The sequence below is a fragment of the Microtus ochrogaster genome, chromosome 10 (assembly GCF_000317375.1).
Source record: "Microtus ochrogaster isolate Prairie Vole_2 chromosome 10, MicOch1.0, whole genome shotgun sequence".
Classification (NCBI taxonomy): domain Eukaryota; kingdom Metazoa; phylum Chordata; class Mammalia; order Rodentia; family Cricetidae; genus Microtus; species Microtus ochrogaster.
The window spans coordinates 55697476-55712015 of NC_022016.1; the positions used below are offsets into that span (position 1 = coordinate 55697476).

The following is a 14540-nucleotide window of genomic DNA, read 5'->3' on the forward strand; positions in this document are numbered from 1 at the left end:
CAGTTTAAAAGGAGATACAAAATCTAATATAATTGTATGTATATATTGGGTTAAATATATTGCTAAAATCATTTTACTTACAAAACTTTTCAATGTGGCAATTAGGAAGTCTTCAGTTATATGTGTGTCTCATATGTCTGTGCTATGCTGACAAAAACTATGCTCACCAGCTTCATTTCTCTCCTTTAATTTTAACTAATAAACTTTTTTTTTCCAGCTTGGTCTGCTGGCATAGGCCTGTAGTCCTAGGTGCATAGGCAGCTGAGGCAAAGGGAACACAAACTACAAAAGCTATAGCATGAGTTCAAGGCCAGCCTTGAACAATTTGGTCTTAGGAATAAAAAAGGCTGGATACACACACACACACACACACACACACACACACACACACACACACACGTATATATGTGTGTATCAGTGGTACAGTGCTTGCCTAGCTTGCCAAAGCCTAAAGTTGAATCCCAAACAAATATCCCTAGTACTAGTGTGTGTGTGTGTGTGTGTGTGTGTGTGTGTGTGTGTATGCGTGTGTTCATTCTTCTTTAAAAGTACAAAAACTAGGTCCAGAGAGATGGCTCAGCAGGTAAAGTGCTTGCTGCACAAATCTAATGACCTGAGCTCGATCCACAGAACCCACAGAAGGGTGGCAAGAGAGCTGTTAGCAGACAGGCTGATCCAAGGCTTTCCCCAAGGTCCTGATGGATGGAGAAAGAATGTAGTTCCTTGTTTAATGCCAGGAACATGCTTGGCAGAGCCAGTAATACCCTGGGGTCAGAGTCTCAGGAGAGCTTTTTCCTGAGGCTCTGCTGTATGGAGAAGGAACATAGCTACTTGTCTAAAGCCAGGAACATGCTTGGCAAGGCCCGTAATGTTCTGGGACCAGGGCCCTGGGGGATCTGTGACTTCATCCCACCCTAAGCTATGGTTCTCAGTCCCAAGGCAGCTATGAGTTCCTGTGACACATTTGAGTTATCGTCTGTCCCCTTTGTGCACATTGCTTGATTAGCTTCCCACTGACTCTGCCCCATTTCTCCTGAAGATTGTATATAGGATGCTGTATTTTTCCCTGAGACAGGGTTTCTCTGTATCCCTGATTGTCCTAGAACTCACTCTGTAGATCATGCTGGCCTCAAACTCACAGAGATCTGCTTGCCTTTGCCTCCTGAGTGCTGGAATTAAAGGCATGCACCACCACTGCCTGGCGATGCTATACTTCTTAATAAAGTTGCTTGGCATGGGACAGCTTGTATCAGGCCAACTTTCCTATCTTCTTTGTTTTCTGACCCCCTGGTCCTTCCTTTCAGGGACCTGTTGTTGAAGAACGACCTGCTGGTCCAGATCAGAGAACCAGTTTTCCTCACATGTGTGCAATGGAGTGTGGGCCCACACTCACATCTCCCTCTTCCTCCCCCTTCTCTGTCTGTCTGTCTGTCACACACACAGACACACATACGTTCAAGGGCTACAGGGAGGCAGCATATGGCTCCCAGTCCTCAGGGCCACAGTAACAAGGGTGACTGTATGAACTCCTCTTGACCTAAGAGGATGCTGAGGAATGTCCAGCAGAACCTCGGCAGGGCAGGGGATCTAAGAGGCAGGTACCCTAGTTATGACTCCAGGCAGTGGAGCACAACATCACTTGTTACCCTGAGAAGGCAAGGTGAATTTCTTCTCTTTATGTCACACCTAAGTGTCACAGGTGTGCAGACATGGCACGGCTTTTATTGGATATTTTCCACGATGAAACGAAATAAAAGAGAAATGGGTCCCCCGTTATTGTGGCCCCCTTTTCCAGACGGGCTCTTACCTGGGTCACTTACCTGGGTCCTTCACGGGGATGGTGGGCTGGGACAGGTGAGTCGGGACCGCCGTCGGCACGTCTTCCATAAGATGCAGCTGACGACCAGTAGCGTGGACAAAGAATTCAGTGCTGGAATGATGATCACCACAGCCTGCAGGCCGCCCTTATCTGGACAAAGGGATAGGGCATCAGGTGGATTGCTCTCCCAGGGCAGGCTGTGCCCCTGACCTCTGCAGCCGTGTCTCACATGACACTAGACTCCCATGTCATGGAGGAGGCTTGGTACAGGGCAGCCCAGGCAAAGACCAGAGGCAAAGACTGTGAGACCCTGGGGTGAATGTTTAGGCACCTGGCAGGTGCTTGGTAGAGGCAGTGGACTGAATTGGGGAGATATGACAGTGACACCCCATGCTTCTGTGCCTTGTCTTTCTCAGCCCAGCGAGTCACCTCCACTAGCACCATTCGCCAGCTGGGTAAGCTGCAGGGCAGAGGAGGGACCCCACCTCATACCCTCACGCTTCCATGCCTTCATGGTCTCCATGTGCACTCCCCCAAGCATCTTCTCAACACTGACATGAGCCAAGCATGTGGCCCAGACCAGTAAGAATTAACTGGCTCCCAGGAGCCCCCCAAGAAAACTCTAGCTATCACTAACTGTTATTATTATATAGATAGGCTGCACGGAAACCCCACAGAAGTAGACATTAAAAAAGTTATTGGCTGGGTGTGGTGGTGCACAGCATGCCAGAGGCAGAGGCAGTCAAATCTCTGTGAGTTCAAGGCCAGCCTGGTCTACAGAGTTCTAGGACAGCCAAGATTCTACACAAGAGACCCCGTCTCAAAAAACAATAAAGCAAAATAATATTAGATGTATGTGTGTGTGTGTGTGTGTGTGTGTGTGTGTGTGTGTGTGTGCACATCAGAAGACAACTTCTAGGAGCTTATTCTCCCCACTCTAGGCCCCCAGTATTGAACTCTGGCCATCATCCCAGGCAGCAAGAGCCTTCACCTGCTGAGATCCCTCATGGGCACCAAGGGTAGACGACAGAAAAACTGAGGCAGGAAAGTGAAATGCCTTATTCAAGGTCACCCAGCTGCACACTGGCAAGAGGTCAGGTCCCACCCAGTAGACTGGCCCCGCCTTTAAAAGGTCTGCTCTGCCTCAGATTACTCCATAGAACACCTAGAGGGAGTCCTGGAGAAGGGAACAACCAACATGCCCATACAGAAGGAGGCTGTGGAAAGGAGGCACAGAGACAGGCTAGGGTCAGTGGACATCAGTGCAGACTCGTAACTCCTATTCAATAGTGGGCCATAGTCGCGAGCTCCATCATCACACACGCTTACCCAGGGACACTGTGGTGTCCCTGAGGCTGAGATCACAAGTATCCAAAAGCTCTGTGGGACCAGGAACATATGTGGGGCTCTGCTGTGCCACAGCAGGGGTCAGGTACCGTACCCGCTGTGCCTGTGAAATGGGACTGAGGATGAGCAATCCAACTTTAACACAGTCCCAGACTCCTGGAAGAAATCCCTGGCTGCCTGCTTCCTTTATCTCTCGTTCCACCCCGTGCTTCAGCCTCCCGAGCTTTGCTGTCTTCTCTTGGGTCTCCCTGTCTCCAGCTTTGCTGCCCCCTGCAAAGTGGGACTACATACTCTCTCCGTGTCAAGCCCTGTCACGGCTCCCTCTTGTCCCCAGGATGGCTCATGGCACGGCACAATGCACGCCTGCTTTCTTCTCCAGCGTCACTGCTCTGCCCCTTGCTCTCTGCAATGTTGTCCGTTTGATATGACCTAGGGACAAGGGAACCCCAACCGAGGAACTGTCCACATCAGACTGGCTCATGGCCTTGTCTGTGAGAGATTGTCTTGCTTGGTGATTGATGTGGGAGGGTCCAGCCCACTGTGAGTGACATCCTACCTGGCCAACCTGGGCTATATAAGAAGCTAGCTAAGCATGAGCGAGACTGAACTGGTAGGCACCGTTCCTTCATTGTTTCTGTTTCAGTTCCTGCCCTGGCTCCCTTCCATGATGGAATGTGGCCTGAAAGTGTAAGCCACACAAACCCTTTTGTTGTGGAATATTCCTTTACACTGCGTGAAGATGTGTCATTGTGATTGGTTTAATAAAAAAAACCAAGCAGTCACTAGGCAGGAAGTACAGGCGGGACTTCTGGACAGAGAGAGCTCTGGGAAGAACAGGTGGAGTCACCAGCCAGAGCCGGACTAACCAGTATGGGCATAATGGAAATGAGGTAACGAGATGTGGAAGAAGGTAGATTAAGATATGTGGGTTAATTTAAGTTCTAAGAGCTAGTTAGAAACAAGCCTAAACCAAGGCCAAGCTTTCATAATTCATAATAAGTAAGGGTGTCGTCTCCACCCTTTCCCCTCAGTTGCTTCCTGTCAGCATTAGAGCAACAGAAGAGCGGACACTCTTGCGTTCAGTCCTTGGCATAGAGCTCCTCTCCCACTTCCTGTCCCTGAAGAGGCTGCCATCTTCCAGTTTGCCTACCTAGCTCCTTCTCATCCTCTGGGGCTCAGCTTCCAGGAGGTACCTCTGGTCTGAGTTCCAGTAAGCCTGCCTTCTCCTGGCCCTCAGCAAGTACACTGTGGTGATCTGGTCACCATGCACTCTCTGACAGAACCCAGGACCCCGTCTGTGGTTGCCCTGCTCAGTGATTGACACATGAGATAGGGATCTGTGGGGTGAGTGACTGAAGTGGGGGGGGGGGCGACAGACTGTTGAGGGCTGTCAGAGGAAGGTAGGGAAGAAAGGAACTTCCTGGCCTGCCTTTGCCCTCCCCACAGGCAATCTGGGGACTTGGCCAAGGTCAACACTTCTCTCTAGTGATCTTGGGCTAAACAAACAACCTTTCTCAGCTAACACCCCCGCACCCCTTCCACTCCTCATTCAGCCCTGGCCATTTGACTCTAGTCCAAGGCTGCTTCCGATATCCCACCACCCCTTTTTGAACACTTAGTTCTGGTCAACGGACGAGGGTGGACTGGGGGTGGGGGGCACATAGCCTGGATTCTCCCCGTTCTGCCATGATCTTGCTGTGTGCTCTGGAGGAGGTCATCTCCCCTTTGGGCCCCTTTCCATCAACTGCAGCCAGAAAGGAATTTTCTCCATATGCTTCACCAGGCGGTCAGCGGCCCAGGGGCGTGCATCTGGGCTCTGCACAGCTCTGCTTTAGGATCTGGACTCTTCTGTTGAGTTATAAAATCTGAACTCAGTGTTTTCCTCTGTAATGAAGAGATAAAAATGGCACCTCCTGTTTTAGGCTTATTGTGAGAGTTGAATGGGGTGACAGCTAATAATTACCGTGTTAAAAATGTCTCAAGATCGGGTGCGTGACTGGATTAAACCAATCACAAGATATGCCAGGACTCCGAGAAGAAAGAAAACATGGATTTGAACAGAGTCTTGCATTCTCGAGTGGGGGATGTGCCTTAGAATCCACATGGCCCATGGTTCCCATTATGTAACTAGGGGGAGATGAGATCGCTGGAGCAGGGAAGAGTTGCCTGCCCCCGATCACACTCAGTTCAACACTGCTGGATCATTGCTTCCTCTGTCCCATGTCCTTCCCTCTGCTCACCGGACTGAGAAACCTGGCCAAGGTACCAAAGCAAGTGACACTTCTCCCCACCTAGCTTGAGTCTAGAGGCCCTCCTGCCTCAGAGTCAGAACCTCTTCCCTGCTGAGTCTTGGGTCGCAGCAGCAATGCACAAGGAGCTCCCCCTCCCCCGGAGTCCAGGATGCGGCTTGGGGGGGGGGGCTGGCATTTACTTACTGCAGAGGTGGGCAGCGGTGGAGAAGTTGCAGGAGGACCCCACACCCATCAGGAAGATGGTGGCGCTTCTGCCCAGGAGGAGTGGATGTGGCAGGTACTCAGGATCTTGGAGGGCATGGCATTTCATTCCTGTGAGGGAGTGCGCAGGAAGTGTTGCGCCCTGACCAGCGGGCTTTAGCAGAGCACTCCCTGCTCAGAATGGGAGCTGACAAGTAGATGCGGGACAAACACCATCGTAAACGGATGCTGTAGAAGGATATTTACTAGGATGGATATGCCGCGGACCGCGGCCCCAGTCTGCGCTCTATGCGCTAGAACACAGTTCGTGAGCTTCGGGTAAGGGGCTGGAGGCTGAGAATACACACGCAGAGACAGACCGACACACAGACCTTCCAATACTGGTACCAAAAAGCCCTTCCTTAATAGCACCATGGAGGCTTAAATACCCTGCAGTCAATGGCCAACAGGTGAAAATCCCATCCTCTGATCCTCTAGGATAAGCACAGCTTCTAGTAACTTCAATTAGAAGGCTCTAGCAGGGAAGAGCAGCTGAAGGCCAGGACTTAATTGGTCCCAACATGGATGTGTGCTCACAATCTTTTGTTAAGTGAGGGGAAAGCCAGCCTGTGAAACAGTAAAGTTGTGTGTGTGTGTATGTATACCCATGCTACAGTGTGTGTGTGTGTGTGTGTGAGTGTGTGTGTGTGTGTGTGTGTAGGTCAAGAGGACACCTTGTGAGAACAGGTTCTTTCCTTCTGGCACACGGGCTTCAGTGATCAAATCCAGGTCATCAGGGTTGACAGCGAGTGCCCCTATCCATTGAGCTATCTCACTGGCTCCCCCACCTTAATTTTTGAGACAGTGTCCCATTGATTGTTTAGGTTGGCCAGACAGTGAGCTCCAGGGACCCCCCTGCCTCTGCCCTCCCAGCGCTGGAGTTACAGACGACTTCGTCACACTGGGCTTTTTACAAGGACACCAAGGGTCAGCACTCAGGAACTCCCGTGCGAGCAGCACCACCTTACTAACTGAACCATCTTCCCGGCACCCCGAGTTTTGTAAAATAAATCACGTGGGAAGAAGACTAAACCTTCTCGCCAAAATGCTGTATCAGTGTTTGAACAGTGGCCAATAATGGGCAAGTTTCACCTTGGGCATCTTGACTGTGTTTTCCATAATGCATGTAAGAAAAGTATTTACTTAGAAAAAAAATGGGCAAACCCCTTGACCCACCGTTCTATTAGAAGTATGTAGAAAGAGGAGCATAGAGAATGATTGCACTTTTGTAGAAGGAATGACATTTTTGTTCATGTACAGGCCTGGAGAGCGCAATGAACTATGGGTAGCTGCTGATTCTAAATGCAGGGCGAAGAAAACTGTTCTCTTTGTTTGATTTTTTTTATCATTTGTTTTTATTTATGTGCACTAATGATTTTCCTGCAAGTATGTCTGTGTGAGGGGAAGGTGGATTCCCCTGGAAGTGGAGTAACAGACAGTTGGGAGCTGCCATATGGGTGTTGCGGATTAAACCTGGGTCCCCTGGAAGAGCAGTCAGTGCTCTTAACCGCTGGGCCATCTCTCCAGCCCCTGATTCCTTTTAAAGTAAGTTACTTTATAATCTGTTTCAAAAGCAGACAAAGCACTCACCGAATCTCGGCCACTTCTCCCTGACTCTCCTTGAGCAGTCTGGTTGGGGTGACCAGGAGGTACTTCCTGGCAACCCAGCTTCCATGTAAAGCTCTATTTCTGGTCCCTAAGACTTCTTCCAACTTGGAGACATGGTGGTTACATGACCCCAGCCAGAACCTGTTTTCTGGGTCACCATCATGTCTGCAGCCGACAGAAATGCAGAAATGGTCTCTGTCTTAAGACAGGTAACAGCAGGGGACCAAAAGCGCTTCAGTTCTGGGGCAATGAACTCTGGTGGCCTTGGATGTTCTAGACATGGCCAGTCAGCCAGGTTTCATGATGAAGGAAAAGGGGCTGGGTGTTCTGGACAGGGAGAGAGTCTTACCCAAGCAGAGCTGTGAAGAATGGAAACACACCGACCATTGTATAAGGGACCTTAATGGCCCAAGTGCTCGGACTGCTATTGTATGCACAGCATCTTCCACCTCAGGGGGAGGTCCCTGGGAACTGCTGGGCTGTGATGTGTGACCATCATCCCATACTGGGATGCTGATAGGAGTAAGGGCTGAGGGCCAGGCTGGCTTGGTTGACAAAAGCTCTGGGATTTCCAGCCCGTCTGACGACAGAGTGGAAGCTGCCCATCTGCACAGTGTTCTCCGCAACCCCAGTGTCATCTTTATCTCACATGCTTACCACGATGCCTGACATCCTATCATCAGCTGCCAATCTTCTGGGAGATGACTCTATTATAAATATGAATGGGTTGGAGAGAGTTACCTCTCAAGTCATATACCAGTTGTCCTGAGAGTGCCCATCCTCGCTCAGCTTCCACCTAAAGGACTCTGTAATTCTGACTCTTGTGTCCTTTATTTTTGGGGTACTGTAGTTCTAATCTCTGACAGGCAGGCTTCCACCCTAGACATCTCTACATGAGGCCCCTCTCTTCTGAGTGCCCCCCATTTCATCCCTGCTTATACCATGTTGGGCTTCCCCTTGTTTCTCCTCTGCTAGTCTGGGCTGGGGCCCCCTTAGCTGGCTTTGTGAGCCTCTGGGTGGGCTCTCCCTTGCTTCTCTGCTTGTCTGGGCTGGGACCCCCTTAGCTGGCCTTGTGAGCCTCCTGGGATCAGGTCACAGAGATTCTGGCCTTAGCTCTGCCCCATGCTGCAAACCTTGAGCTATAAGCTAATGCTCTCTGGGCTTCAGGTTGAGTCAGAAGATCACTCAGTCTCCATCAGGATTCAGACTCAATCACTCATCTAGGTCCATTGTTTTGCAGGCTCTGTACCAGAACCTGGCCTTTTGTACCTTTAACATCAGCCCCCCGACAGGCTTTGCTTGGTGTGACATCAGGGTGGGACTCCCCCAGGTATCTGGTCCAAAGGGTCAGTGCTTCCTCATTTCACCTGATTCCTAGGGTAAGGGAGGAATGTTTTAAAATAAGAAAAAATGATAGATCTGTCAAAACCTTGAAAGTAGATAAAAACTGTTTGTGTATGTTGTATGTATGCACGTGTCTGTGTGTGCCTGCCCCTGTGTACTGTGTGGGCATCAGATGCCAAGGCTGGGTATATTCCTCTATTGCTCGCCTATCTCTTAGTTATGAGATAGGGTCTTACCCAGCCCTGTGTGTCTTCACCCACTGCCCCTACTGCTGGGCCTGCCGATGTGTGCAGATGCACCTAACTTTTTATGGGTGTTTCGCTGATCCAGATCCATGTTCTCGTGCTTGCACAGCAAGCGTTTTGCCCCCTGAGCCATCTTCCCAACCCCTGGAAGACTGTTCTGGCTGTATTTAGGCTAACAACAAACAAACAAACAAACAACAAAAACCCCACTTGTATAAAGACAGAAGATAGAAACAGGAAAATGAGCACATTTCAAAAGAAAGGCATTGCCTCTTCTCCCTGTGCACCCTATTTCTGCTCTGCTCCCCACGATGCCTCCTTCAGGTGGTGCAGGATTCCCAGAAGTAAAGACCTGGTGGACAGCTAAGATCTGATTCAGCACCTTGGCCAGGCTTTGCCCCTCCCCACTCCCCTCACCTTCACTCAGCCCCCAGCCTTGTAAACCTGTGACTCAGGCCTTTGCAACTGACCTCCTGGTGTGGCAGTCCTGGTTCTGAGCTGGTGGTGAGCTTGGGGTGTTAAACAGAGCGGAGACCCAGGCAGGAGGAGTCTGTCCAGGTGTGAGCAGTCAGCCTCTTGGGATGGCCTCCCTGGCAGGAGGGAAGGCCTGGCCCCAGAGTCTCTGAGGTGAGCTGTGTATTACCAAGAGCCTTTGTCATTGTTGTTTTTCTGTCTCTGCCATCACCCCAGAGAGAGTGACAAAAAGATAATAGCCTAATCTGTTGGGGATGGAGTGACCCAAGCAGTGGCACCCAACATTCCACTTACCCTGGTAAGCAAGCAGATCTCTAAGCTGTGCCCAGTAGACATGGGGAAACTGAGGCCAGAGAGGATTAGGAACCTGCTTAAAGTCACACAGTGGGCTTCATAAGCCCTCCTTTAAGCCATATGGGACCTGTGGTGTAAGGTCCCTCTTCAAAGCCCAGGATGCTAGTTATGGTGGCTGCCCCATTACTGAGTGGTCCTCAGAGTTGAGAGAAGTCCCTCCAGAGAGGTCCAAATGTGGCCTTAGTGCTTCCGGCTCTTCCAGGGACTAGCTGTGGATCCCCTGGGCAGCGTTGCTTTGTGTCTCTAACACCGAGATAATGACAGTATCCTCACGGGCTCCTCTTTGTGGTTAGATAAAGTGTAAAATGCACTAGCACTTTGCTTACAGACTGCATATGGGGACTCAGAATGGGCTGGAGACAATTAATTAGTCCTTCCTGCCAGCCTCACCTTCAACTGTATGGTCAGCCTGACAATCTCAATCTCTCTCCCTGTCCCTCCCCCTTCTCTCCCCATCCCTCCCTCCCTCCATTTCCTTCCCCTTCTTTCTGTCCCCCCCCCCCCCAGGTCTCATTCTGTAGCCCAGGCTTCTGGCTCCAATACTAGATCTTCCTGCCTCTAGCCCCTTCCCTCTCCTTGCCCATGGACCTCTGCCTAGGAATTCAAACAATCCAGGGTCTGGTGTGGGTCCTTTTCCAGCCCACCTCAAGGTTATAAAGTCCTATCTAGTGCCTTAGAGGGTCTACCTCCCTCACCCTGCAGGCGAGGAAAGGAAGGACACTTTCAGTTAACATGAATCAATGAAAAGCCAAGACTAGACCCCAAGGTTCCCGTTCTTGCATTGCAGAGCTGCGGAAGAGCAGGCAACCTTCTTGTTAGCCATGGGCACAGCCTGTGTGTGCACAGACAGGACCCTGATGGACTATGCCTAGACTGCTTCTCCATCAGTTGGAGGTAGGATGGACTTCTATCTCCATAGCAACCTAAGGACTTCCCTATTTACCTTGTTCCACACCCCTCACGGGATGCAGGAGGAAGATGAACTTCTCAGGGGCCAAGGAGGCACAGAAGCTTAGAAAACCTATGTAGCTTCAGGCACAGACTGGGGGAGAAGAGGCAGGGCCTTGGGAATTGTACACTTTATAGCTTCTCAATAAATTATGTTAAGTCTATGCTAGCCGGTTGTGGTGGCACACGCCAGTAGGATTTGCTGAAGGAGGCAGAGGCAGGAGGATCACGAGTTCGAGGCCAGCCAGTTTAATGGGCTACACATTAAAAAAAAAAGTCTATGCTATCACCCCCATTTTACAAGGGGAGCAACTCAGGCCCTGAGAGGTTGAGTTGTTTTCTCTAAAGTGAAGCCTGATCTAGAGCCCAGGCTTATATAGTCTAAGACTCCTGCTGCCGCCCTGTATGGTTCCCTTATCTGCTTTCAAGGTTACCCCATTTTTCTTCAGGCAGGGATGTCTGCCCTGCCTGGTGAGTGTCTGGCAGGGCTGTGGTGTGGGTGCTGGCCCAGAACTCAATTCTTCCTGTCCTGTGTGGGCTGTGGGCTTCTCAGAGTCACATCCTCTCTTTGGACCTCACTGTGCTCTGGAGATGTCTCCAGCGGGGCTGCCTTGGGGACCAGACTGGCTATGCTAATGAGTGTCCCCTCTCTGGGGTGGGACAGGCTGCTTTGTCTTCATCAGAAGGAATGGAACAGACACCTGTGCCCTGTAACCTTAATTTAATACAAATTGATCTTAATGCACAAAAGAGCAATGTTTTAAATAAAAATACTGTCGGGAGTAGCCTGGAGTCCCGGAGTGGAGGGCGTGAGTAGAGCTTAGGGTTCCTCTTGTGCAGGGGGGTGCCAGTGCATGGCACTTGTGAGTGGGAGCCCCTCAAGTTCATCCATTCTGGCTCCTTGGAGATAGACATGCTCACTGAACCCCAAATACAGGACTGAAGCCCCAGGACTACAGTGAAGCTGGGGAGCCATTTTGATTGTACTTCTGACTCCGACCTACTCCTGAGATTGTTGCCTCTGGGCAGGGACAGGCAGGGACAGAGCCTAGGAGCAGGAAATCTTCAGCAGCTCTGCTTCAAAGTCAAGGCCGTGAGGTGGGTTCATTGATTCTCCTGAGTTCTGCACAGTTGGATGCTGTGGTAAGGAAATTGTGGATGGGCCTGCTCCACCTCCATGCTAACTTTCTGTATGGATGAGGCTAGAAGAGAAAAAAACTACACTTCCCAGACTTCTTGGCTGTCAAAATCTGGGTTCTGACTCAAGTTTCCACAGAAAGAATCCCTCCAAAAGATGTAGATTTGGGACCTGAGTTGAGAGAGAGGCAGGCTCGGATAACCACTTGCTGACATGGACAGTGGACGGTGGCCCCGAGCAGCTAGAGAGGCAGGGGCTCCCCGCAAATGGAAACAACTTTCCTGGTCACAAGACACTATCACTTTAGTAGCCTGAAGTTGTCTCTGGAAACTCAGCAAGGCTCTCCTCCTCCAGCCCTTCCAGGGATCTTGAAAGCCACCGGGGAGCGGATTGTAAATTCTTGTCTGATAACGCCAACTAAGGTGGCTCTTGTGTGCGCAGCAGGATCCTATGGGAGCCAGATGCCAAGTCCAACGTGGTACCCACCAACAGCTCTCCTGGGATTCAGGTCCCGATGAGAAGAACTGCTACCAGCACTCTCTCCGTCCCCATAGCAGCTCATAGAGGCCTGACTGATGAGGGCTGGCTGGACCTCTATCCCCAGGGCAGCTGGGGACTTGGATTGATATTGTCCATTGTTGCTTTGTCCTGACAGTGTTCTGTATTGGTTTCTGGGGTCCTTATGCCTCGCCCTGCCTCAGAGTCCATGGACTGGAAGGTAGAGGCATAACCGTACCATGTGAACTGCCTGTTGTTTCTGACAGTGGGAGCAGATTAGTGGGAGAGGAGGAAAGCCGTAGCTCTCGGCTTGGTGCGGGGGTAGCAGGATATCTGGTCCTCAGATATCCCTAGGACCAGCTTCCATCTGGGCCTACTGTGTACTTGGGTCAAGAGAAAACAACCCATTACTCTCTTGGTCAGGGGCAAGTCATGTCTTAGGCCACAAGCATAAGAGGATTCTGTATATCTTTTGGGCTGCTAGCTATTGGTCACATCTGATCTGTCAAGAGGCTAGGTCGCTTGGGCAGAAGGAGGGAAATTCCCTGTCCCTGGGAGAATAGGGAGGAGGGGTTGGGCTAGGGATGCCCTGGGGAGAAACCATGTAACATCCCATTAATATCAGAGCTACAGGACATTAACCACGGAGCACAACCTCCAGCTCGCAGGCAGAGCAGAGAAGGCTGGGGGATAAACAACTGGCCTGAGGTCTCAGGGAGGCCATGGCGGGCCTGAGTAGTCCAGGCCCCCGTCTGCTGGACAAGGCTCTTGCTAGTGGTCACAGACCCAGAAGGCTTTGGTATCCTTCAGCCCGGACTAGATGCGGACAGTGTTGATCCTCAGCGGCTGGACGTTCTTGCCATTAGCATGGCTCTGGCCAGGGCTAAAGTAGGAGCAGAGCTTGCCAGGAAACTTCTCTCGGAAGGTGTAGAGCCAGGACATGTCATCGGCATTGTAGAAGATGAGGAGGCCCTGGTCATAGTCCAGGAAGACACCCACCTTGTCGAGCTTGTCACGGACGTTGAGCCGCGTCCAGGGCTCCGTGCACGCGCTGTACTGATTGCCATCGTGCATCACGATGCAGTAGAAGCCGCGGCTCGGCTGGATCTGGATGCTGCCCTTGCGGCTCGCAGCCTCGTGGGCCAACCCAATCACCCACTGGGTCTTTTCTGCCACCACCACCTCCCAGTAGTGGACACCGCTACTGAAGGCCTCGGAGCCCAGCACCGACACCTCCACGTCAAAACGCTTCGGTGAGTCCTGCAGGGGTTGTGGGTGCAGGTTTCCGTAGGCCACGATGGTGCAGTCATCCGACAGGATCAGGCGCTGGTGGGCAGTGCCTGGGTCCAGGGTCAGGGCCGCTGGCACTAGGTGGGAGAGAGAAGGGGAGGATGGGAAGATCAGTGGAGAGAAGGCTGTAGGTCCACTGTGTAGTGCCCACTTGAGGAGAGGGTCCTGGTTGGTCTCCAGGAGGCTACTGACCTACTGTGTTACAATATAAATTAACATAAACTTGCCCTCTTGTCTGTTTCCGCCTCCTCTACAAAATGGAACACCTGGCCGCAGAGGAGTGGCTGATAGGGTCACCGAGTGATTCCCAGGGCAAAGCACTGAGTGATTCCAGAAGGGAGTTTCAGAGCTGGGAAGGAGCAGATTAGCCAGGTGATACTGCCCCCTAGAGGGCGATCTGAAAACGTTTGCCGCTTGTCTCCAAGACTGGTGGGATAGAGGGTGGCTAAGTGAGCTGGGGACAGGCTGGCCTCACGAGGGATGATTCACCCCACCATTGAACTCCAGACATCCTGCCAGACATCCAAGTGGTGGAGAAATCTTTCTATGCGGGTCTGGAAGTACAACCTACCTTGGCAATATGAGACCTCAACGTGAGACCGATCCTGTGATTGTTAAAACACATTGAGGGTTTTGGAAGGCAATGACCGAACTGAAGGAGGCTACACTTTATCATTGTTTGTGTAGGACTCAGGCTGATTTGCTCAGTACATCTCTAAGGATGACATCGTGGGCACAGACAACTGTCTGAATGGTGCTTCAATTACACGGTGAGCACTGGTTGCTTGGTTGTGCCTTCCAGAGTGATTCAAAATATGTAATGATGGGCTGGGGATATGGCTCAGTTGGCAAAGTCCCTGCCTGGCATGCACAAAGCCCCAGGTTTGATCCCCAGCACCTCATAAAACTGGCCATGGTGATATGTGCCTGTAATTGCAACCCTCTGGAGATGGAGGCAGGAGGACCGTAAATCCTAGGTCATC

At 51.2% G+C, this 14540-nt stretch overlaps 1 protein-coding gene across 2 annotated transcripts in view; it reads right to left on the reverse strand.

The window, feature by feature from the left end:
• Nucleotides 1-11335: 11335 nt before the first annotated feature.
• Nucleotides 11336-14540, reverse strand: part of Trim62 (tripartite motif containing 62) — a 28774-nt gene continuing 25569 nt past the window's right edge. For both annotated transcript variants that reach the window (XM_026781938.1, XM_005353211.3), the window contains exon 5: nt 11336-13634. In XM_026781938.1, the coding sequence (XP_026637739.1) occupies nt 13084-13634 (551 nt within the window). In that variant the 3' untranslated portion in view covers nt 11336-13083. The remainder of the gene's footprint in view (nt 13635-14540) is intronic.